This window comes from Theropithecus gelada, chromosome 18 (assembly GCF_003255815.1).
Source record: "Theropithecus gelada isolate Dixy chromosome 18, Tgel_1.0, whole genome shotgun sequence".
In the NCBI taxonomy this organism is placed as follows: domain Eukaryota; kingdom Metazoa; phylum Chordata; class Mammalia; order Primates; family Cercopithecidae; genus Theropithecus; species Theropithecus gelada.
Window position 1 is genome coordinate 28,717,088 of NC_037686.1, and position 26,000 is coordinate 28,743,087.

The 26,000-nt window shown below is 43.1% G+C and overlaps 1 protein-coding gene across 3 annotated transcripts in view; it reads left to right on the forward strand.

Annotated features, from left to right (window-relative positions):
• The window catches only part of FHOD3 (formin homology 2 domain containing 3), a 487,786-nt gene that overhangs the window by 445,364 nt on the left and 16,422 nt on the right, over nt 1–26,000 (forward strand). For 2 of the 3 annotated variants that reach the window (XM_025365275.1, XM_025365277.1), the window contains 6 exons: nt 5,622–5,804; nt 7,737–7,856; nt 8,983–9,144; nt 11,865–12,055; nt 20,023–20,215; nt 25,536–25,710. In XM_025365275.1, the coding sequence (XP_025221060.1) occupies nt 5,622–5,804; nt 7,737–7,856; nt 8,983–9,144; nt 11,865–12,055; nt 20,023–20,215; nt 25,536–25,710 (1,024 nt within the window). Of the gene's footprint in view, nt 1–5,621; nt 5,805–7,736; nt 7,857–8,982; nt 9,145–11,864; nt 12,056–20,022; nt 20,216–24,042; nt 24,067–25,535; nt 25,711–26,000 lie in introns of all 3 variants that reach the window. The other variant, XM_025365274.1, reaches the window with a different exon arrangement.

The following is a 26,000-nucleotide window of genomic DNA, read 5'->3' on the forward strand; positions in this document are numbered from 1 at the left end:
GCAGTGCCAGGGAACCAGAATATCTTGATGACTGAGTGGCTTAGCTGCACTGCTAATTTGCATTTATGGTTGCATTTATTCACTATTAATTTGAATCCCTATGAACTATGGGGCTAGTGCTAGTAACTAGAGGTAGCCCCTGGATTCTTCTCTAGCTCTGCCTTCATTGATCCAGCTTAGCTTCAGGCAAATCATTTTGTCTGTGAGTTTGATACAGTAATTTCTGCCCTAATGTGCCTCAATGAGTAATCTAAGAATGAAAGAAGATACTATCAAGATGCTTTAAAGTTTTGTTTTGTTTTTTTTAAGTTGCTATAGGAATGTAAGTACATGGATAGAACACTATTTTCTCATGCAAATATGCACATTGTATGCAAACCAGGCATAGCCCTCAGGGCTTCAGCTTTCTACTGCAGTCACCAAAATCCTTGTGGCAGATGCTGATCCAAAGCTGTAACCAGGGTTCTGTTTAAAACTCACAGGGCAAAAGAATTACTCATTATGGTTTCATGTGCAAGTAAATGAAATGGCCGAACCCAATAGTATTGGGGTCTATTTTTAAAAAAAAAGGAGATTTCTGCATTTTTCTCCAAAATACATGACTTTCAGATACAAAAGCAAATATACTTAGAGCAGTGCTAGAGGGACGCTGTCTAGGCAAAAGCTAAAAACATGGAGGTTACCACATTGAAACAGGAAATTTTCCCTGACCCCTTCACAGGCCTTGTGATGGGGGTGCCTTGCTTACTGAGCTCATAGCTCTCAACTCCTCTAAGGAGTGGGAGCACACAGGTGAGTGAGTGCAGGGGCCAGGGCATGTGCTTCTGGGCACCAGCAGGAGCAAAACTCCATGTGGGCCCTGCAGCAGTGTCTGGTGGGGAGTACCCGCAACCCCTGAAACCCCAGAGGGCATGTGTACAGTACGACTTTTAGCTTTGCCATCGTGGATGGCTTAAGTGTTAACTCAGTTGGCCCTCTGCCTTTTTGTGTGAGGTGGTTGCTCTCCACCAGTGAGGGCAGAGGGTCAGTGTGACAGCCTTTAGCGCCCACATCTGTGACACCAGAGCTCTTGTTTGGCGTCCAGAAAAAAATCAGGTCACATAAATGAATTGAAGGATGGTGAATACAGAGGGTTTTATTGCCAATGAAAGTGGCTCTCAGCAAGAAGGGGAGCTGGAAAGGGGATGGAATGGGAAAGTGATCTTCCCCCAGAGTCTGGCCATCCCCAGCTGTACTCCTCTTGGAAGCAACTCTGTCAAGCCATCCCTCTGAAGTCAAGCTGCCTCTCTCTGACATCAAACCACAATTTCTGATGTCCTGCTGCTTCTCCTCTTCTCCCCTTCTCTGCTCTCTGCCAGTGGAGCCTGGGGTTTTTATGGGTACAGGATGGGGGTGGGGCAGACCAGGGGTGGTTTTGGAAAAGGTGGGAAAACAGGGATGTAAAGTTCTCACTTTGGGCCACAGTTCCAGGCTTGAGGGTGGGGCCTTTGCCAGGGACCCCACCCTTTTCTGCCTAGAATTTCTCTGCTTCCTATCCCTATCAACATATTGGTCTTGTTTGATGTTTGCTTTCCTGTGAAATGAAACGATGATCATGAAATTATCAATAAATCTACTGACTTAGAAAAGTAAGTTAAAAATACCACGTCATAATCATCACATTATCATCTGCTCACAAAAAACAAGGGCCATCAGCTCATAGGAGGGGCTCATAGGAAGTGGCTTTAACCTACCATTCCACTGTCTTACAACTATTCTTATTGTCAGTGATGTGTAAAAAAATAAAATAAACTGGCAGGTGGCAACCTCATAAATCTTCAACATTGATCAAGTAGTATAAATTAGATAAATGAAAAGCAAACAGAAGAGTAATTGCTTTCTCAAAGGAACAAAGCAACAAAATTCATTACAGGAAGACGTCTTCTGAAGGTTGTACAAAGTGTTGACAGTTTTTCATTTTGGAATTTTGGTCATGCCAAAAACAATGGCAGTGCTAAGGAAATTAAAATACAAATTTTAGTGAAGCATTTATTTTGAAAACTAATTGAGTTTAAATCATGCATGTTTTTAAAGAGGCAACATCTACTTGAAGTGTCTTGGCTATCTCTTAACGCTATCTGTGTGAACAGGTGGGACATGTGCCAGGTTGTGGGAAAGCAAGGAGCACTGCCACCACATATCTCTCCAGATGCTCAAATTCCACCCAAAGCCTCAGTGATTGGAGAGCCAGTGAAGGGAAAGTTGGAAAGGGAGGTGTCTCAGGCTCACCTTTGATAACTTTACACTGACTACAGCCTGAATGCACAACTGCAATGCAGTTTTGCATCATTGGTTTCTGATAAACTAAGACAGTCCTGCCTGTTAACACCCTCATCAAGCCCAGGACTACATCTATCCCAGCCAGATACATCCTGATGCACACTTGTGTAAACATCTGCATATGTAGGGACTGTGGTGTCAAGAGTCCTGTTTCTCATTTTGTTATTTCTTAGTTTTTGAACTAATATAGAGTGCAGTCAACTTTTTGGTATATGGTTCTGTGAGTTTTAAAGCATATAAATTCATGCAATGACCACTGTAATCAGGATTTAAAACAGTCCCATCTTCCAACAAAACTCTTGTGTTGCCCTTTTGTAGTTGTACCCTCAACCCACCTCTGGCACCTGGTAACCACTTATGTATTCCCCATCACTATGGTTTTGTCTTTTCAAGAATGTCCTGTAAATAGCATGTAACCTTTTGAGACTGGCTTCTTTCACTCATCATGATGCCTTTGAGATTCATTCAAATCATTGTATATATCTATAGTTTGTTCCTTTTATTGCTGAGTGCTATTGCATTGCAGGAAATCTACTACAATTTGTATATTCACCACTCAAGAATATTTAGCTTGGTCCAGTTTTTGGCGGTTATGAATAAAGCTACTACAAATATTCATGTACATGCGTTTGTGTGAAAGTAAGTTTCCATTTTTCTAGGATAAATACCCAAGAATGGAATTGCTGGGTTGTATGATAATTCTATATTTAATCTTTTGAGGAACTACAGCTTGTCCTCTATTCTCTAACAGTGTCTATCACAAAGCAAAAGTTTTTAATTTGGATGAAGTTTGGTTTATTAACTTATTCTTTTTTGGAATCATGTCTAAGAAATTTTTGCCTAACATAGGTTATAAAAGTTTTCTCCTGTGTTGTCTTCTAAAAGTTTCATAGTATTCCATTTTATTTTCAGATCTGTGATCCATTTTGAGTTTGTTTATGTATACTGTAAGGTTTAACTTGAGGTTGCTTTTTTCTGCATATGGAGTCTAGTTGTTCTAACACCATTTGATGAAAATAATATCCTGTCTGTATTGAATTGCCTTGTACCATTTTCAAAATCAATGGGCCACATTTGTGTGTCCTGTTCTGAACTTCCTACTCTGTCCCATCGATCTAGGTGTCTGTCCTTTTACCAATGACACACTGTCTTAATTACCATAGCTTTTTATTTATTAAAGTCAGGTTATATGATTTCTCCAAGATTACTCTTTTTCAAATTTAGTTGTTCTAGTTCTTCTGCTTTACCATGTAACTTTTAGAATCAGCTTGTCTATGTAAGGTAGGAGACCAGCAGGACTTGTTTTCTGGTCCCAACCCTGATGACCAAAACAAGATCTGGTTCAGATGGGATAAAGCAAAAAAAACTGATGAAAACCACAGACGGAGACAAAAGCAATCCTTAGCTGCCCTCATTGCTCATAGGTATAAGCTACTCCCACTAGAGCCATGACAATTTATAAATGCCATGGCAACAACCCACAAGTTACCACCCCTTTCCAGGGCAAGACCCAAAACTTACTGTCCCTTTCCTAGAAAGTTCTAAACAACCCACCCCTCAATTTGTGTTGACCTGACCTTTAATTTGCATATAATTGAAAATAGATTTACATGAGTATAAATACTGTTGCCAAGAGACCATACTTTGCTGACCCTGGGCACACTGCCTAGGAGTTAGCCCTGCTCCAGAAGAAGCAGTACTGTTCAATAAAAAATTTCAGTCTATCACTACCAGTTTGCCCTTGAATTCTTTCCTGGTTAAAGCCAAAAACCATCCCAAGCTAAGCTCAATTTTGAGGCTCACCTGTCCTGCATCATATATCTACAAAAAAGTCATCCTGGTGTTTTGATTGGAATTGAATTAAATCTATTGAACAATTTTGGAAGAAGTAACATCTTGTCTGTGTTGAGTCTTTCAGTCCATGAATATAGTATGTCTCTCCATGTATTTATTGTTTCTATCTTCTTTGATTGCTTTCATCAGCATTTTCTAGTTTCTAGCATAAAGATACTTAACAGGATTTGTTAGAGTTATACCTATGTGTTTCATTGCAAATAGCATTTTTTTAAAACTTAGTTTATTATAAATGTGCAGATAACGAACTAATAAGATGGATTTTTGTTTTTTGACCCTACATCATACATTGTTAAACTCACTTTTTTGTTTTAGAATTTTTTTATAGATTCCTTATAGTTTTTATGCAGACAATTATGACATCTGTGTATATAAGCAGTTTTTTCCTTTCCAGTCTATATGCCTTTTATTTCTTTTATGTACCTGGCTAAGGTTTCCATATGATGTTCAATAGGAATAGTAAGAGTAGACATGAGAATTTTTACTTTAAAAAATGTAATCACAAAGGAATTTGAGTGTATGAGAATCGTATGTATTCTGGTGCCTTTTTGCCTTCTCTGCCTTCCACAATTGATTTTTACCAGAAACAAATAGAAGTAAAAAGATATACTTCTTTTATTAGCTTGTATTTCTAGATACCATCATAATTTTTTCTGTAATCAGACTTAAGTTTAGTATTACTTAAGGTACTATCATTTCTATGTAAGTTTTGAAATACAGTTAAAATAGTTATATGTCACATGAACAAAAGTCAATCTGAGTTATTTGAAAATGATTCATTTTTGTAAGCTTTTAAGTTAATCCAGAAGTGCTACAAAGCATATTTTTTGACATGTCTTACTCTACTTCCTAGGGAACTGGGGAGCTGTTCTCTAATCTTGTGTCTTGTTGTTGTTGTTGTTTTTTTTTTTTTTTTTTTTTTTTTTTGAGACGGAGTCTTGCTCTGTCGCCCAGGCTGGAGTGCAGTGGCCCGATCTCAGCTCACTGCAAGCTCCGCCTCCCGGGTTTACGCCATTCTCCTGCCTCAGCCTCCCGAGTAGCTGGGACTACAGGTGTCCGCCACCTTGCCCGGCTAGTTTTTTGTATTTTTTAGTAGAGACGGGGTTTCACCGGGTTAGCCAGGATGGTCTTGATCTCCTGACCTCGTGATCCGCCCATCTTGGCCTCCCATAGTGCTGGGATTACAGGCTTGAGCCACCGCGCCCGGCCGTGTCTTGTTTTTCATCTTTTTCTCACCTTCCATCTCCCTTTCTTGCCTAGAATGTCCTTTGTGTGCAAAACCCTGAAATTTTGGGTCAAGTTGCTTCAAGTATATTCAGTTTATGACAATATAACACCTGTAGATACCTCTGTTACCTGGTTGGAAAATTATAATATGCATTTTATAACATTGAAGGGGCAGGGGAGGGTCCATCACTAAGAGAAAATATATCATCTCATATTTCCAGAAAATTCTAACGATGATTCCCACCGACGAGGAGAAGCAGAAAATCCAGGAAGCTCAGCTGGCCAACCCTGAAATCCCCTTGGGCAGTGCAGAGCAGTTCCTCCTCACCCTCTCCTCCATCAGTGAGCTCTCTGCACGACTTCACCTCTGGGCATTCAAAATGGATTACGAAACTACAGAAAAGGTAAGCTCTCAGTAAGAGAGGCAGCTGATCCCACATCCACAGGATTGAGAAAGGCAGTTTTTCATTGATCAATATTAAGGCAGTGAAATGTCATTCTTGGCATAGGGTGTGAAGGGTGAGTTGACAATGAGCAGGTCGTGTGTACACCAAGTGATCAGCAGCTGGCCAATGGAGGCTGATTCTAAAGTGTCTGCCTGGTGCCAGCCTCAGACACTAGATTGTGGGCACCAGGTGATTGATTACAAAGCAAAACAGTTAAATTTTTTTCAGGTCCTATATTCTCATTGTAGAAAATGTGGAAAATACAGAAAAGCACAATACAGAAAATTTCCTATAATCCTTCCATCTGATGATAATCGCCTAAACTGCCAGTGACTATGGCAATTAGCAGGTCTTTGGGTCCCTTTGAGAGAGTATCCCTGGTAGAAAGTTGAAGATGATGCCTATTGCAAGAGTTTGGGAGGAGAATAGAAGGAAAGGGGCCTTAATGGAGAAAGCTTGAGGAGGCTCCTCCTGAGTAGAAAGCAGAGGACATGGGCATCCTCTCTGGAATAGGGCAGTGGGAGTTTGATGTAGGCTGAACAGAAGGAGCCAGTGGAGAAGAAAAGGGAGAGATGGAAAATGAACTGTGTGGGATCTTAGTTGAGAGGAAGTCCCCAGAAGAGACAGATTCTATAGGCCAAGTGGGCCAGGTGCAGTGGCTCACACCTGTAATCCAGCACTTTGGGAGGCTGAGGGAAGAGGATGACTTGAAGTCAGGAGTTCAAGACCAACCTGAGCATCATAGTGAGACCCTGTCTCTACAAAAATTTTAAAAACTTAGCCAGGTGTGGTGGCATGCACTTGTAGTCCCAGCTACTCAGGAGGCTGTGGCAGGAGGATCACTTGGGGCCAGGAGTTCAAGGCTGTAGTGGGCTATAATCGCCTTACTGTACTCCAGCCTGGGCAACAGAGTGAGACCCCCATCTCTAAAAAAATAAAGCCAAGTGGAGAGGCTATGTAGTCTCCATCTTCTGGCAAAGGAAGGAGCAAAGTCCTATACTGAGGGCTAGATAGGTGGTGGTGGGTTTGGGGGACTTCAGGAGGGAACTACAGTATTTGAATTCATCAGGAAGTCAAGCAGAGAGAAAGACACCTAGGACTGCTGAGGTGACTGCTATGACTGGGTCACAAGACCAGCCAGCGTGCTCAGGTGACTTTCTTTAGCTAAGGGAGGTAACATCATGGAGAAAACAGATCACTGGGTCAGCCTGGCAGGACCTGGGCTGGAGAAACTGAAGCTGGATCTCCTGGCTTTGGGATATAGTCTGGGGCAGAGCCTCAGTCAAGACAAAGGAGTGGGGGCCACAGAACAGCAGCAGAGAGGGTGGGGGAGATGGAGGCCATGAGGTTACAGGGTGGGCTGGAGGTCTGAGGGAGGGGGATCATGAAGTCAGTGGGGTAGTGAGGGCAGTAGCCTTCTAGTGAGCAGCCCAGGCTGAGAGGTGGCTAGCCATGGAGTGCCTTGAAGGGAGGAGGAGGCCTGGGGCAGTTCAGGGACATCGAGGCCACAACTTTCATTGCCAATCTGCCTGGAACGAGAAAAAGCAAAGAAGACTGTGGTCTAGAAGCTGAAGGAAGATGGGAAGGAAGAGTTTCCCAGAAGTCAGCCACAGCCAGGAAGGAGAGTAAGAGGAGGGCATTCCCTGAGGCAGGAACGGGGAGTCCAGAACCCTTGTCACCCCAGCACAAGGTCCTTTTGGTCTCCACTGCAGGGTCTGGGGAGTAGAGACTCTCCCTGCCACACATTTCCATACCTAGGAACAATGCCCATCGCGGGGGATTGCCTCGTGCTGGGGAGAGCACCGCGTGTTCCCTTATACAGAAAGTCAAAAGAACAAAGTAAAGCCAAATTGTACATTTTTTATCGTCTAATTTTTTTTTGACTGAAAGGAAGTAGCAGAACCACTCCTGGACCTGAAGGAAGGAATAGATCAGTTGGAGAACAATAAAACCTTGGGCTTTATCCTGTCTACTCTCTTAGCCATTGGAAACTTTCTAAATGGAACTAATGTAAGTCGTCCCCATCCCTCATCCTGCAGCCCCCCACTTGCCACAAAATCCCTGCCCAGCAATTGCTGATGAAGGTTGTACCTCAGGTCCCCCAAAGCACAGTGGAACAAATGACTTTTGTGTCTTCTTGCTGAAAATCTAGAAGGAATTTTGTTCTTAAGATACCAGGGCCTGCGCTGGGTGCGGTGGCTCACGCCTGTAATCTCAGCACTTTGTGAGGCTGAGATCACGAGGTCAGGAGATCGAGACCATCCTGACTGACATGGTGAAACCCTGTCTCTACTAAAAATACAAAAAAATTAGCCAGGCATGGTGGCACGTGACTGTAGTCCAGGCTACTCAGGATGCTGAGGCAGGAGAATAGCTTGAACCTGGAAAGTGGAGGTTGCAGTGAACTGAGATCTTGCCACTGCACTCCAGCCTGGGTGACAGAGCAAGATTCCATCTCAAGATTTCAACCAGTGTCTTGCTACAAATAAGAAAACAGAAAACACACACATGATTCTTTATGAAGTGTAACTACTCTCAAATTTGACATTGGAAAACTCTTCTGCCCCATTTTTTTTCCTGAGCTTATCACTCAAATATTCATGCTTATATGCATTTTGATGCTTAAAGAAAAACAACTTTAAAAAAATATTTTTAAGTTCCGGGGTACATTTGCAGGAGGTGCAGGTTTGTTACACTGGTAAATGTGTGCCCTGGTAGTTTGCTGTACCTATCAACCCATCACCTAGGTACTAAGCCCAACATGCATTAGCTATTAAGAAAAGCAACTTTTTAAAATTGACCCAGCTTTGGCCGGGAAGTAGGTGACAGCACGCAAAGGGAGGAGGAAGTAGATAAACAGATGTAAGAGCCTAGTCCCACAGCACCCTGATTTAGGGGTGAGCCCTGGGACATGGCTCATGGCTGTGGTGGGAAAGGGCTAGAGGCTCCCTCATTCTCAGTGTGGCTGGCCCACATGTGATCAGCCCTGGTTCATGGAGCATGTGGCCCCAGGAGCTTCAGTCACAGAGAAACTGAATGTTGGGGCGACTGCAGCTGGGAATTGATTCTAACCATCTGTGCTGTTCTCTAAGAGCCTGCGTGAAACTTGTCTTTTATATTGATGTTTGCAAAACAGGCCAAAGCGTTTGAGTTAAGCTACCTCGAGAAGGTTCCAGAAGTCAAAGACACAGTGCACAAGCAGTCGCTTCTCCACCACGTGTGCACCATGGTGGTGGAAAACTTCCCAGACAGCTCCGATCTGTACTCGGAGATTGGGGCCATCACCAGGTCAGCCAAGGTAGGTCTGCGGATGCCGAGGAGTGGGGCTGGTCTCGCCACAGCCACGAGGTCTTTATCTGTCATCCTCGGGGAACACGTGCCCTATTAAGTAAAATGCCCAAGTGCTGCCTGCATTCTCTGCTCTAGAGTTTGTGAATATGATTTGTTTTGTGGCATTTCTAATGAATTTTAAGATATTTTTCCTATCTCTGGTTCTCGGTCAGATTCTTTCCTACTGAGGTATGCAAGGCAAGCCTGCCATCCCGTTCCTAAAGCCTGTGTCCACTGTTGAGCACTGTTACTCACCAGGGTGGATTCTCCAGAACACTGAAACAGCACAGCTTGTCTTAGGTGGGCAACCATGTTAAAAAGATGCAATTTGGCTCTTCCTGAGATGTCCATAGGACATTGCAGTGAGGTGTGGAGCCAGAAAACAGGGCCCTCTGGCCCCTGCTCACCAGAGATCGGCAGTCCCTGTGATCTTACCCAAAGAGAACATTTTTATAGGGCTGTAAACAGTATATGGCCTTGGCCGTCAGCTGTAAGCTCTTAAAGCAAGTGCAGAGTTAATATCTTCATGAGCTTATGCTTCATTAGAAAAGAGACAGTCGCAGTATGTGGACACCTGGCTGCCTCTAGTGCAGGGGGTCCCTGAGGCTGACCAACCCCTGGAGGGATCCCAAACACACCAGACCTGGGAGATGTGAAGGTCTTAGGAGCACAGGAAACTCACTAGGGTAGGGGGCAGGGGTGAAAGACACCCTTAAATAGGGTACAGCAACCAGGCCAGTGTGAAGGAACCTTCTAGAAACACCCCTGGCTGGAGCATGAGAGCCGGCAGTACTGGGGTGTGTTGGAATCCAGCATAAGAGGAAGAGAGAGAGTGGTGGGCAAAGGTGGGGAAGGATGTGGGTTGGCTGCTGAGGCCTGCTTCAAGGGGCCCTTCCTCTCTGTCTGCCTTCTGCCACAGCCCTGGCTTGTGGGGACCTGGTGGCCGAGAGCCTCCTCCACCTACCTCCAGAGCTGCAGGCTGGCCTCTGCCAGGTGCACCAAGCAGGGGACCCTGAACTGGCCTATCAGAATTTTTTTCTAAGCCTCATTGTATCATGAGAAATGCGTCCAGTTTCCTATCTGGACTCAAGATTCCTTTGGTTTCAGACAAATCATTTTCCTCAAAGTGCCATGAACCCTGCATACTTGAATCCCAGGGGCTCTGCCTAAACTCACCTTCTCTTTTTGATGCAGTAGCATCAGGAAGTCAAGTACATACGGTGTCTTGCACGCCTCCCTGCTTCACACCAGACACGACACTGAGTGTCTTCATCCTGTTGGTGCCACAGATCCTCTCACAAAATCCATCTTTGCGGACTCTTTCCCCTACATTGTCCTTCTAAGGATGGGCCTGGAGGTCTGAGGTCACTCCAGCAAGTCCCCTGTGGGCTTCAGCAGGCCCTGCGCATTGCCTCTGTCAGTGGCTCCTTACCTCCGCGCAGCTGCTCACCTCCACGCACATTCCGCTCAGCCCCCCGCCACACCCTCCGCGTACTTCCCACTCATTCCCCTACCCGCACCCTCCTTGCACCGCCCGCTCAACATCCTCTGCCACACCCTCCGCGCACCTCCCATTCATCCCTCACCCCCGCACCCTCCGCGCACCTCCTGCTCACCCCCGCGCACCTCCTGCTGCTCCGGCTTTTGCTTGCTGGACACAGCCTTTCCCATCTTAGCTACTTTCCATCCACCTCAGTCCCCTCCTGTCAGCTCACCCACTTATTTATCTATTTCTTCCTCTGCTCTCGTCCTTCTCAATTTCTTTCCCCATCCCTCTATTAAATGTGGCCCTCTGATGTATTTTTTTCATGACTAAAAATCTCTCTGATTTATGTAATTTTTAGTCTGGAAATTCTATAAAATCATCACCTTAGAAAACCTCATCTCAGCCTCCTTCAGGCAATCCAGCCTGTCTGCACGTCCCTGAATTCACAGCCAGCGCTCTGTCACATCTGTCCCTTGCATGTGTGAGGTGCATCTGCTGGCAACCCTCACACCCACACACAGGCACACACACGGGCCTGGTGGGGGCTATGTGTCCTTCAGAGTTTGGGAATCGCCTGTGTGTACAGTCAGCCTCCTTGAGAACAGGAAGTTGTCTCATTCAGCATTTGTGTTTATGTTCAGTGCCTGGCTTAGGGACTGGTGTAGTTTCTCCGTGAGTGTTGGTGGAATGAGTGAGTGGGTAGGTGAATAAAACAACTTGTCACTCACACTATAAAGGAGATCATCACGAAGAGAAGGCGGTTGCCCATTAGTTGGTCCCCAGCATAGCAGAGCCATCCTCGTTGGACTAGGGTGCATTTCTCAACTTTAAGAGAAATATTATCGCTGAAGAATAAGAGTGCTCTGAAAAAAATTTATGAGACATCTTAGTTCATCTTGTACTAGGGTTCCTTGATAGCATGTTTTAATTTACAGTTCCCAAAGATTTATTTCCAAATATGGCCAAAAAAGGCGACACATGTATTGAGTTCATTTGGAGAACAGTTTTATCACTAAATAATGGGATGTCAAGATAATGACAAATACACATGTGAATAATTTTTAGCCTGTAAATATGTTTGTATTTCAAGATGTGAATTTGGTTTTGATGTTTGTTTCTCCCCAGAGGCAGTTTGGTCTCCCAATTCAGGTTGGTGTCTGGCGGTTTCAGTGTGTTTGCAATGTTCTCGCTCTGATTTTCAGGTTGACTTTGATCAACTTCAGGATAATTTATGTCAGATGGAGAGAAGATGCAAGGCTTCATGGGATCACCTCAAGGCAATTGCAAAACATGAAATGAAACCGGTTTTAAAACAACGGATGTCAGAGTTCCTGAAAGACTGTGCAGAGCGAATTATAATTTTAAAGATTGTCCATAGAAGGATAATCAACAGGTAAGTGGATTGAGGAACTTATAGAAAATCAGTACAGTGGCATATTGAAAAATGTGTGCTGCAAATTAAGAGCTGATGGTTAAATTTACAGATTTTTGCACATTCTTGGTACATAGCAAGTACACTGATGATACGGATGTTTAACAGTTTCATGGCTAATTAATTTTTCTTACACAATAATATAATGCCATCAAATCTCAAAGTTGGAAGGAATCTCAGAAATAATTTGATCCAAAAATCCTACCTATCAGGAACTGCATCTGTAAGATTCTTAACAAATTGAACCCTGCATCTCTGGGTCTGCTGGAAGAATTTCACCTACAGAGAGGACACTCCCTTTCAAGGCAACTCTCTTTGTTAGAAAAGTTCCTCTTTTACCTGATCTGCAGCTGGCCTTCAGAGGACCTTCCAGTAATGGATCCTCCAACAGCTCCTCTATGCCACAGCCTACCTGAGTGAGGTCCAGGCTCCATCACAGCACTGTCCTCTAGACCAGCCCTCCTCAGAGTCACAGGATCCCCGAAGACCCTGGAGACACAGCAATGAGGTGTCCGACCTTGTTTTTCGCACAAGGAGAATGGGGTCTGAAACTACCCATGGCTGTCCAGGGCTGTGCCACCAGAAAGCAGTGGCAGCCCGGAGACTAGAACCTGGATCTTCTAACTTCCTAGGCCAGGGCCTTTCCTACCATGGCTACCACTCTCTTCTCCTTTGCTTTGTCACAGAATACAGTTGAGGGACCCTCACCCATTCTTCTTTCCTCCCTCCCTCCCTGCCTTTCCCTTCTTTCCTCATCTCCTTCTTTCACCTTTCTTAAGCCTATACAGAACTTTTTAAAAACCTGATACTTTTATCTGCACGTGAACCCTCTCCCAGCTTGTGTCAGTTTCTGCTTTGATAATCATGCTCCCAGGGCCTTCATCCAGACCACTGAGAAAATGGCAAGTAGTTTTTAAATGTTGGACAAGACAAAAATAAGGAGCAGAATCTTCCCTCCAGGTTAACAACTATCTGTTAATCAGTTCATTTGGAATTTAATTGTTCAACTATAAATCTCCCTGACTGTACTCTATCTAGACCTTCTGGCTGTCCTTCCTTCCTCAAGGGAACTTTTAAGAGATTTTGTCAGATTTCTTACTGAAATCAAAGAGGCAGGGAATGTGAGCTGGTTTGGCCCTCTGTGCTTTGTATTATGCAAGCAATTCCCCATTTAAAACACACACACACACACACACACACACACACACACACAGAGAGAGAGAGAGAGAGAGAGAAAGAGAAGGAGAGAGAGAGAGAGAGAACACCAACTATTATTTGGAATGTCATGAAGTTGGAGTAATTTTTTGAGCATTTTATAAAGCTATTGAGCTTGGTTACGTTAACCATTTTATCCCAGACAGATTAAAAACTTAGTTTGGTGGTATGTCTATTTCTTAAGCTATAAAGTGTTTGCTCTCTTTGTCCCATTCTCCTTGGTAAGCTGGTCACCCAGATGATGGCTGCTCCCGCCTCACCTGTCTACATCCCATTGTGGATGACCAGGAGGAGCCAGAAGTTCACTGTGGTTTTGGTGTGGGTAGTAAAATGGGTGTGACTAAAGGGAAGTGGTACCAAGAAGTGGCCAATCCAAACTATCTAAACCGTAGCACCCTGGGTTCAAATGAAGTCTTTAGCTGGAGCCCTGCATGTAGAACTGATTAAAGCAGGACTCTTTTGTTGAAATTGAGATGGAGGACTGAGAGCCCCAAGGACTGTGCCTTGTTTTTCCCTCCCTCTCCCACCAACAGTCCTCAGGATCATAGCTGAGGACAGCTGTGATTTTTTTTTTAACTTAACACATTGAGAAACTGAGGCACAGAAAGGAGAAGAACCCTAGTTCAGGGCCTTATAGCTGGTAACCAGTGGGATCATCTTAGTCATGCAAATGAGCCTAAATACTTATATTTTGACTTCAGATAAAAAAGTTTCAAAAAGCTGTCTCCTTAGGTAAAACCTAGTTTTCAAAACTGTTTCCTGGCTAAGAAAATTTTGTTTTAGATGTTCAAACCTGCATTTGTTTTAACTTTTATTTTAGATTCAGGGATACATGTTAAGGTTTGTTACATAGGTAAACTCGTGTCATGGGGGGTTGTTGTACAGATTATTTCATCACCCAGGTATTAAGGCCAGTATCCAATAGTTATCTTTTCTGCTCCTCTCCCTCCTCCCACCCTCCACCCTCATGTAGACCCCATGTCTGTTGTTTCCTTCTTTGTGTCCTTAAGTTCTTATAATTTAGCTCCTATTTATAAATGAGAGCATGCGATATTTGGTTTTCTGTTCCTGTGTTGGTTTGCTAAGGATAATGGCCTCCAGCTCCATCCATGTTCTCACAAAAGACATGATCTCGTTCTTTCTTATGGATGTATAGTGTTTCATGGTGCATATGTACCACATTTTCTTTATCCAATCTGTTATTGATGGGCATTGAGGTTGATTTCATGTCTTTGCTATTGTGATTAGTGCTACAATGAACATTCGTGTGCGTGTGTCTTTGTGGTAGAATAATTCATATTCCTCTGGGCATATACCCAGTAATGGGATTGCTGGGTTGAATGGAAGTTCTGCTTTTAGCTCTTTGAAGAATCACCATACTGCTTTCCACAATGGTTGAATTAATTTACTCCAACGGTGTGTAAGTGTTCCCTTTTTCCCACAACCTCACTAACATCTGTTATTTTTTGACGTTTTAGTAACCATTTTGACTGATGTGAGATGGTGTATCATTGTGGTTTAGAGTTGCATTTCTCTAGTGATCAGTGATGTTGAGCTTTTTTTTTGTATTCTTGTTGGTCATATGTATGTCTTCTTTTAAAAAGTGTCAGTTCAGGGCTGGGCGCGGTGGCTCAAGCCTGTAATCTCAGCACTTTGGGGGGCCGAGGCGGGCGGATCACGAGGTCAGGAGATCGAGATCATCCTGGCTAACATGGTGAAACCCCGTCTGTACTAAAAATACAAAAAATTAGCCGGGCGTGATGGCGGGCGCCTGTAGTCCCAGCTATTCGGGAGGCTGAGACAGGAGAATGGCGTGAACCTGGGAGGCGGAGCTTGCAGTGAGCCGAGATGGTGCCACTGCATTCCAGTCTGGGTGACAGTGATACTCCATCTCAAAAAAAAAAGTGTCTGTTCATGTCCTTTGCCCACTTTTAGTGGGGTTGTTCATTTTTCTCTTGTACATTTGTTTAAGTTCCTTGAAGATGCTTGACATTAGACCTTTGTCAGATGCATAGTGTGCAAAAATTTTCACCCACTCTATAGGTTGTCTGTTTACTCTGTTGATAGTTTCCTTTGCTGTGCAGAACCTCTTAAATTTAATTAGATCCCATTAGTCAATTTTTGCTTTTGTTGTGATTGCTTTTGGTATCTTTGTCAGCCTGTTCCTATGTCCAGGATGGTATTGCCTAGGTTATCTTCTAGGGTTTTTATAGTTTTGGGTTTTACATTTAAGTCTTTAATCCATCTAGAGATGACTTTTGTATGTAGTGTAAGGAAGGGGTCCAATCTTCAGCATTTGACTCGCCAGTTATCCCAGCACCATCTATTGAATAGAGAGTCTTTTCCCCATTGCTTGTTTTGTCAGCTTTGTCAAAGATCAGATAGTCATAGGTGTGCAACCTTATTTCTGGCTTTCTATTCTGTTCCGTTGGTATATGGGTCTGTTTTTGTACTAGTACCAAGCTGTTGCAATTACTGTAGCCCTGTCTTATAAAGTTGGGTAGTGTGATGCCTCCAGCTTTGTTCTTTTTGCTTAGGATTGCCTTGGTAATCCAGGCTCTTTTTTTGTCCCATATGAATTTTAAAAGTTTTTTTCTAGTTTTGTGAAGAATGTCTTTGGTAGTTTGATAGGAATAGCATTGAATCTGTAAACTGCTTTGGGCAGTATGGCCATTTTAACGATATTGGTTCTTCCAGTTCATGAGCATGGGATATTTTCCATTTGTTTGTGTCATCTCTGATTTCTTTGAGCAGTGTTTTGTAATTCTCATTGTAGAGATCTTTCACCTCCCTGGTTAGCTGTATTCCTAGGTATTTTATTCTTTTCGTGGCAATTGTGAATGAGATTGGCTTTCTGATTTGGCTCTCAGCTTGACTGTTGTTGGTGTATAGGAAAGCTAGTGATTTTTGTACATTGCTTTTGTATCTAGAACTTTGCTGAAGTTATCAGCTGAAGGAGCTTTTGGGCTGAGATGATGGAGTTTTCTGGATATAGAATCATGTCATTTGCAAGCAAAGATAGTTTGACTTTCTCTCATCCTATCTGAATGCCCTTTATTTCTCTTGCTGGACTGCCCTGACCAGAACTTCCAACATTATGTTGAATATAAGTGGTGAGAGAGGGCATCCGTGTCTTGTGCTGGTTTTCAAGAGGAACGCTTCCGGCTTTTGCCCACTCAGTATGATACTGGCTGTGGATTTGTCATAGATGGCTCTTATTATTATATTTTGAGGTATATTCCTTTAATACCTAGTTTATTGAGTGTTTTTAACATGAAGGGTGTTGAATTTTGTTGAAAGTCTTTTCTGTGTCTATTGAGATAATCATGTGGATTTTGTCTTTAATTCTTAAACATGCATATTAACCTTTCCTTTTATCCTTTTGTACTCTCTGGATGTGCAGACCCACCCACTCACTCCTGTAGATCCATTAGGCTACAGTTGCACTGTGAAAGGCACAGAGAGGGACCAGGGGAGAGGAGGAGAAGAAAACTGTTATTAGTCCATTCTCATGCTGCTAATAAAGACATATCTGAGACTGGGTAATTTATAAAGGAAAGAGGGTTAATTGACTCACAGTTCTGCACCGCTGGGGAGGCCTCAGGAAACTTACAATCACGGTGGAAGGGGAACCAAACACGTCCTTCTTCACATAACAGCAGCAAGGAGAAGTGCCGAGCAAAGCGGGAAAGTCCTTATAAAACCATCAGATTTTGTGAGAACTCACTCACTATCACAAGAACAGGATGGGGGATACTGCCCCTATGATTCAATTATCTCTACCTGGTCCCTAAACGATACATGGGAATTATGGGAACTGCAATTTAAGATGAGATTTGGGTGGAGACACAGTCAAACCACATCAAAAGCCTTCCTGGGAGGCCTAGCAAACTACAGCAATGGACGGCCATTCAAGGGGGAAAGACAGGCAGAAGACAAGTAAACACCAAGATTGGTGTGCCAATGCCCAAAGTCCACCCCTCCCCATTCTGGGCCAGACACACTACTCAGTGGCAGGCTTGAGTAAGAGGCAGATGATGGAACAGATCAAAGATGTTTGACTTGTGCTTTGGAGTACTGGTTAGGGGGGCCAGCCTGCCCATAACCGTACAATCTTCATATCATGTATTCTAAAAGTTACAAACTAAACTGAAAAAAAATTCCTTAAAAGTTATATGGCCTCAAAGTCATATCCTTTTTGTTCTTCTGAAGGAATACTATAATCTCTCTCTTTTCAAATGTGTATCTGGATCTTTTTCAGACCTTTACTTGTTTGTTGTTACTCTCCTTGTTTGTAAAATACATGCTTAAATAACATTTCCAATTTATATGTTAAGTTTGGATCCCCTGTGCATCTAAAAACAATGCTCTAGAAAGTGTAGGATAAAGAATCTTGGGTTGTATTTATGTATAAAGTAGGACCCAGAACATTAATATATTAGAATGAGGTGAAGTGGTTAACTAGCTGTGGGCTGATGGATTCTCCCTTCAAATCTTCCTGCATACAGATCTTGAATAGTTGTTATATTGTACTATCCAATCCTAATATCATATCATATATCTAATATATAATGTCAAGTGGTAATAAGAGCCAGAAAGAAAAAATAAGAGTATAAATGGTTAGGTAGTGACCTGACGCAGGGTGGTCAGGGAAGGCTTCTCGGAGGAGGTGGTATTTTGGGCAGAGACCTGTGGGATGAGTGAGAGCCATCCATGCAGCTGTCAGTGGGGAAAACGTTCTAGGCATGGGGAACAGCTGGTACTGGATACCTTGTCAGACCTATGGTCCTATCCTGTGGAGTGGCCTCCTCACCCCTCCCCACAGGCCCTGCAGGCTTTCAGCTCCTTGACCTCTGTGTCCCTCTAGGGCTCCTGTACACTACACATGGTGTCTGGGGCCCTGAGGTGGGCTTTTTCAGGGAATAACTAGGAGTCCAGTGTAGCTGGAGTCACAAGAGATGAAGTCAGAGAGGTGATGGGACCAGTCATCCACGGCCTTATTTGGAAATGCTATATTTAGTTTATCCATGCATTATATCCATTATATCCATCCAATGCTATATTTAGTTTATCTGTCCATGGACATTTGGGTTGTTTCCACTTTCAGCTATTATGAATAATGCTCCTATGAACTTTCATGCAGAAAGTTTTGTGTGTACACATATTTTCATTTCTTTTTATGCAAAGGAGAAAAACTGCTAAGTCATATAATAACTCTGTTTATCTTTTTGAAGAACTGCCAGATCATTTTCTATGGCTGCTAAACCATTTTATGTTCCTGCCAGCACTGTGGAAAGGGTCCAGTTTTTCCACATCCTCACTAACATTTGTTCTAGCCTGTCTCTTTTATTACAGCCATCCTGGTGGGTGTATGTGGTGTCTCCTTGTGGTTCTGATGTGCATTCCTTAGTGATGTTGAGAAGCTTTTCATGTATCTCTTGGCTGTGTGCATATCTTTTTAGGAGAAATGTCTATTCAAATCCTTTGTCCATTTTTTATTTGTCTTTTTACTGTTGCGTTGTAAGATTCCTTTATATATTCTGACACAAGTCCCTTATTAGACACATGACTTGCAAATATTTTCTCCTATCTTTTAGATTGTCTTTTTAGTCTTGATAATATCCTTTGAAACACAAAGGTTTTTAAGTTTAATGAAGTCCAGTTTATCTACTTTGGTCATTTATGCTTTGGTTGTCATATCTAAAAACATTAATCCAAAGTCATAAAGATTTCTACTTTGTTTTCTTCTAAGAGTTATGTAGTTTTGGCTATCATTTTTTAGGCCCTTTACTTTAAATATAAGTTATATGTTTACTTCATTATTCTCAAAAAGAGTAAGCCAGTGTCCCTTATTTTAAAAAATCCATATTCAAACTGTACAAATTAGAGTGATCAACATTTTTTGTCTATAAATGGTGGTATCATTTACATAATATTGTTTGCTCCACAGAAAGCTTTCCCTCTGTCTCCTACTGTGTTCCTTCTCATTTCCTAATAACTAAAAATTGGGTACTTATTTGCTCATGTAATTTCTTTTACAACATTTTTAAACAATGTCTAATCATTTTTGTTTACAAATTAAGTAGGTAAAATAAATTTATTTTCTGCTTCTTTGGTGTTTCCTAATTAAATTAAGATGATATGTAATATCGCAAGAAATGTTTAAAAGTATTTACTCAGAAAACAGCATCTATTTACAAACTGTGGGTTAACATGTTATTCATAAGTTCACGTCAGTTTTAAGTGTTCATTAAAAGAATTTCTAAGCAACATTTCTTTATTCCTATTCAATTCTCATATAATCTAGAAATGGTGCAATATTTTTCTAAAATACCACTTTAACATTTTTCTTACAAAAGTTTTACATATATCCATTTTAGAAAAATGTTAAAACACAGGTATGCAAAATGAAAAAGTCATCTGTTGAAGTCCTACCACCTAGATATAACCTCCATCACTGGGAAAGTGAGTTGAACTTCTGTTTGCATTTTCATTTGAGAAGACTCTTAAAATTCAAAGCCCCAGGAATGAAGGACAGTGTCTTCTTACTGAGAGTGTGGCTTGTTGGTTTCTTTATTAGTAGTAGTAGTAGTAGTAGTAGCAGTATTTATTTTTTTAAATTCTGACGCTGGTTTCTTACTGAGACATTTTAGACAAGTAATTTTTGTTTCTGAAAACTGAAGTCATTGCCATTACTGTTTTTTTCCTTGCAGATTCCACTCCTTTTTACTCTTTATGGGCCATCCACCTTACGCAATTCGGGAAGTGAACATAAACAAATTCTGCAGGATCATTAGTGAATTTGCACTGGAGTATCGCACAACCAGGGAAAGGGTTTTGCAGCAGAAACAGAAACGGGCCAACCACAGAGAAAGAAATAAGACCAGAGGGAAGATGATCACTGATGTGAGTTTCACACAGTCTCTCTCCTTATGTCATTCGTTTTCAAAGTAAGATCAATCAGGAATTCTCCCCACAGTTAAAAGCTATGCTTTTTTTTTTTTTTTTTTGAGTATTAAAAAAATTCTTTCTTTGAAAAGGTGCTCTTAAAGTACTCCTCCACCATTTCTGTGAAAATCTGCTATATAACAAACAAGGACCTAAGAGATGTAAAGTTCAGAACGTGTGGCTAGAATAGGAACATGGAACCCATTTTGGTGTGTTGCATGTTGCTGATGACATTAAATGTTTGGTTCTATTTTTACCTCTGTGATGTGGGTAAAGTTGGGTGAAGACAAGAAAAATATAAACGATAATGGCACTTATCATAGAAAGACAAATGTACTGATTGGGGAATTGAGTCACGATTTTAATCATCATAACGGTGCTATATAACCAATCAGTTGACACATGGACCACCCATTTTGGGCATCTGAATAAATTGATGTGATTGCTCAAAGATATAATCTAATAGGCTCTCGCCAGTCCCTTGAATCATGGGACATCAGGGTGGAAAGAGATCCCAAAGGACAGTGAATCCAGTAGGAGTTTCCCTATAGCACCCTGGGGAGCCCCTGCACACTTACATGTCTCCCCTGCTCTTGGGCTCTTTCCCCATCTCTCCCGTCTCAGCCCCAAGCCCACCCAGGTCTTGGGGGGCAGTGCATATTCAGATGACAGATGCTCAGTAAAGTGGAGTGTGAAGGGATACATGAAGATGCCAGAGACCAACGGAGACACATAGCGCAGGTTCCTTGTTCTTAATCTGCCTTTACAAAGCATAAAAATCAGGCTAGTATCTCACTTACCTCATCCATTACTGTAAGGTCAGTTCCAGGCAAAAGGCTGAAATTTTCTGGGAATCCTTCTTTAGTCACTATTTATTCTTTCTTGAACAGACTCAACGATAATAAAGTCATCTTTTTTGATATTGACAGGTCATATTTGGAATTTGTTGAAGGACTCTAGAGTGTGATTTTTTTTTTCATGGTTTGGATTGATGCCCATGGATTTCTCCCATCTGTGCATGCATTTGAGTAGCACATGGACTTCTGGCAATAGAGGGAATGGAATGAGGAAAGGATTAAGCCACAGGGCGTGCCATCATCTGGGCAATTACACACTTCAACTGAACCCTAGTCAGGCAGATTTTTTTGGGGGGAGGAAGACAACCAATTAGGAAGACCTCACTGAGGCCGCCCTATGTGCACAGACGTGTGTATGTAGTCAGCCAAGCAGAGGGCACTTGGTTACTGCTCTCTGGAAGTCCACATTCCTGAGGGTCTGACTTACATGGAAGGCCAAATGCATTAACTTACCAATTTTGTTGTTATTTTAAGAACCATGGGATAATCATTTCTCTTACGTAAGCTCCTTGTTTTCTTGGAATTTTCTAGACCTTTAGGAAGTGCTCGGGTCACTTTTCTGCAGAAGCAGCCCTTTCTACAGCTCTACCCCCGACCCAAGCAGTTCTGAATTCTAGTACCATCAGCCAAGAGTCTTTTGTCTCCTCTCCTGAAATCTTAGTTCAGTAGGATCCTTAGCCTCTTGGAGGACAGCAACCCAGGAAGCATATTGGATCGACTAGGGCAAACTGTAGCCCACATTTTATTCATTGTATTATTTTTTAAAGTTTAAAAACAGGGATTGCTTATTTTTGTGGCTATGAGACACATTGGAGGGTGAAAAATACAAGCCGAATATGCTTATAGTTATGTGGATACATCAAAATTTCTTGCTAAATTCTTGAGATTTTTTACAGATCCCACTAATTTTTAAATTCTGTCTCTGAAAACATTTGGCTCTCCCAATCATAAACAGAGGTGAATGTTTCTAGAGTTTGAAAAATATTTAAATTCCCATTAAAATCTGGACAGGACAGGCTTCCATCAGGAATCATTCCCAGCCTGGTCCATGTTTTTAATGGCCAAAGTGGCATCATTCATGTAGAAAGATTGCCCTCTGCTGGAAAATTAGGATATTGTCCGTTAAGGAAAAGTGTACAGCCTCGGGTTTTTGCAACTCAATTATTAAGGGCTCATTGTGCACCCAGCAGTGCCTGGGAAACCAAGGAAGATATGAGTATAAAGAAAAGCTTATATCCCAAGGACATCATAACCTGGTTAAAAATGGCATATACACAACTTAAACCACTGAAAACAAAGCCAGACTATACACTTAGAATCACAGACTCCCTGAAAGTCGGAGCTAGAAGAGATTTTAAAGAAAACTGTTTGTAGTAAATCACGTTGAATGTACATGCTGAATAAAACGAGGATGCAAGTGGTAGCATTTAGAGATGAGAGGTCTGAGGGTAAAATCTGCAGCCCCCAAGCACCAGCTCCTGAGTACCTACCTCTCTTCTTCTCTCCCTGTTTCTGGGTATTCAGAAGGCTTCCTTTCCTATCATCCAGGGGTCTTGCCAGGCCAGGCAAGTGAGCAAGTAATTACTTGCTCAATCAGTGAGCAAGTAATTCCTCATCCTGTGTACAAAGTTGTCCCTAGAGCAAATGGTGACATAGACAAGGCAACACGAGGCAACTACAGCCTTTCTGCCGCATTCACACTCCCGATGTGGGCCGTGAGAACTCAGGCTGGTCAATCCCAGGCCTCCCATGTTGGAGGGAGCAGTAATCCTGGGAGGGACCCTTAACCTCTCTCAACCCCAGCTTCCTCTTTTATAGAAAGGGAATGATGATTACTTTTAGGGATGTTGAGAGGGCCAAGATTTTATATATGTAGCACCTTGAACATGTGTGAATTTCTGGAAAAATGCCAGCCTTCCCAGGTTATATAAATAAGATTTTTTTTTAAAGAGTAATGGAACAGGGCTGTTGTCTCTTGTCACAATGCCATTTGGGTGAGGCAGTGTGGAATGTGATGGACTGGAAGTGGTTTGTCATTTTAACTTCCAAAAGCGTAGTTCATTCTCAAAACACTTTAATCTGATTTGCTGGCCTGGCCCTGTAACCTCATGGACACTCCTAAATTGAAAGTGTGTTTAATTTATGATCAAGAGATTGACATGACTTTTCACTCTCAATTTATTTTAGAAGAGGGATATTTTATTTAAAGTAACTTAAAGCAGTTTAGTGCTAAAGTAATTAAAAGTACGGAGAGTCAGTTCAGGTGGCCACCATGAGAAACAGGTGAGATGTTAAAAAGGAATTAATTTCATGCTCCTGAGGAGATAGTAATCTGAGCACACTGCTGGAGCAGTTGTCCCACTTGTCCTGGCTGGCCTGCATGTGGAAGGACTAGTGGTAGCCCAGACCGGCAGCCTGGGCAGGGAGGGATCCTGCGCTTGGGATGGGATGGGAGGGCCGGCAGCTGACAGGCAGAGCCAAGCAAATGGAAGCTAGTCCACTTAGAGAGACCTTGGTGACTGTCAGGCAGTGATGGGTTCATAAGGATGTGGCCAGTATTGCCATATGGTTCACAGAGCAGGATACTCTTAGCAGGATGCAGAGCTGCAAGTGAGGTCAGTGCTGGTCAGGGAACCGAATAAGCTGACTGTTGACCCCAGGGACAGCCCCAGAAGATTGACCTGGAGCCCTGTAAGTCTCTCTGGTCACGGGTGATCTTGGAGTTCACGCAAGGAGCATCCAGATGAGGACAAGAGGGTGGGGCCTGGCAGCTCCCAACTCAAGAGGATGTATCCTGGTTGTGGTGACAATTTATTTACTTGGAATTTTATGTGCCATTGAGATGATCTTTTTGCTGACTTCCGTGCCTTCTAAGAATCCCTTCTGTCTTTTCCGTCCTGTCCTGTCCTGTCCTGTCCTCTCGGGTAGACTGATGACGAGGAGGAAGTTGAGGTATGACTGTTTATGAACATGAAGAATGCCACATTTGACCGCCTCATGTATGCTCTGGTCTAACCTAACATAATCAGCATGAAGTGTCAGCACCACTCAGTGCTTTAAACAATGCATGAACATTTTTCTGGTTGGTTTTTGTGTGATCACTAACCACCTGACAGGAGCCCTCATCATGCCACGTGTGCCAGGGACTGAAGGGTTAAATGCATTTTCTGAGCTGTCCCTGAGGCCTAGCTAATCAGTAACCATGTCACAAGTGGCAGGTTTAGCAGGTCTCTCCCTGCTGCTGGAAAAGTAGACAGAGAATTTTCCTTTGGCAACTTAAATATGAGAACTAGATTCCGGAATAACCACATGAAGAGGCCTGAAATCAAAGAGGAAGCGGCGCAGTGGCCAAGGGCCAGGCTAGAGTCTCAGCCCCCAGCCAGTAGGCAGCCTCCGATGTGTGCCCATTTCCTCTGCTCGTGTTAATGGCTCCCATGGGCCAATGTCCATGCAGTGGTAGATGGCAGGGGCTCCTCACCAGACCCTGGATGCAGGTGCGAGAACCAGAGACCAAAGGGGGCTAATTGGCCCTGGAAAATGAGGAGAGAGCTGTGTAGATGCTACAAGCCACAGATATGTCCCCAACCCTGTTGCCATGGCTGAAACACTGGGTGACAAAGGAAGCCAGCAATCTGTGGAGCTATTCTTTGCAAATGTTAATCTTTTTGTTCTTCATCCAGGTGTTCGGCATTGTGTACGTATCGTATTCCAGCATACCTCTTTTAAAATATGTATGTCCTGACCTTCTGTTCGGTTAGAGAAAATCAGCATGAATTTCTGTGTCTTGTTCTGTTCTGCGCCCTGACACTAATTCTTTTGGGGTCCCTGGCAAGCCACGTATTCTTGAAGGACCTCAGTTTCCTTTTCCATAAAAGCAAGGTGGGACGAGGTCTAGAAGAATTCTTCCCAACTCTGAACATGCTAGAATTCTGTGACTAAATCCCACTTTTGTAATTCTACCATCGTAAGTGATACTTAAGGAAAATTTAACTGCTTTCTGGCACTAAGTAAAAAAAATAAAGCCCAATATGCTTGGTTAACAATGCATATTTCATTTCAATTCTCGTATCAGGGCTTCGGTGTTAGAAACACATTTGGCTTTAGACCTTCCCAGAACCAATGCCAGTCGCTCCTGGCAGCCACCCTTTGAGGGGATCTGAGTGAGTGAGAGAGACCACTACAATGGATGAATGGGTGATGGTCCTTCTGGGCGCTGGGGGCTTTTCTGTCTCATATGAGATCTTCCTGTAGGCACAGATGTTTTGTCATTAGTTAACAATTTCAGTGACTGCCGTAATGAATGTGTCTGCAAACAAAACAAGACAGAGGAGAGGAGGTTTTCCTCAACCGTGGGTTTTAGAAGCTTGAGTTGTCTTTTTGGGGAGTCTCCCTCACCTGCTAACTTCCCCTTGGTTTTGCAGTCCGGCAAATTTTCCGGCAGTTCTCCGGCGCCCCCAAGCCAGCCGCAGGGTCTGAGCTATGCGGAGGATGCGGCTGAGCACGAGAACATGAAGGCTGTGCTGAAAACGTCGTCTCCCTCCGTGGAGGACGCCGCCCCCGCGCTGGGCGTCCGCACACGCAGCCGAGCAAGCCGAGGTAACTCCTGGCTGCGTGGGGCTCATCTTGTCTTCTCAGGTTGCCCACTCCAGGGGGGTCCGGTCTCCATGGCAGGCTGTGGTCCACGGCTGTGACTGGCCCTCAGCTCCAGTGCCAACCTAACCACACACATTCCTTCACTAGCGTCTTCCTGACCCGCCTTCAATAGCTTCATCTCCAAAACAAACATTCCCACGAGAGTACCTCACTTCACACAGAGGGAATCCTTACGGGGGTGATCTCCCGAGGGAGAGCTGGGGCGGGCAGACTGTGACCTGCAAGCCAACGCC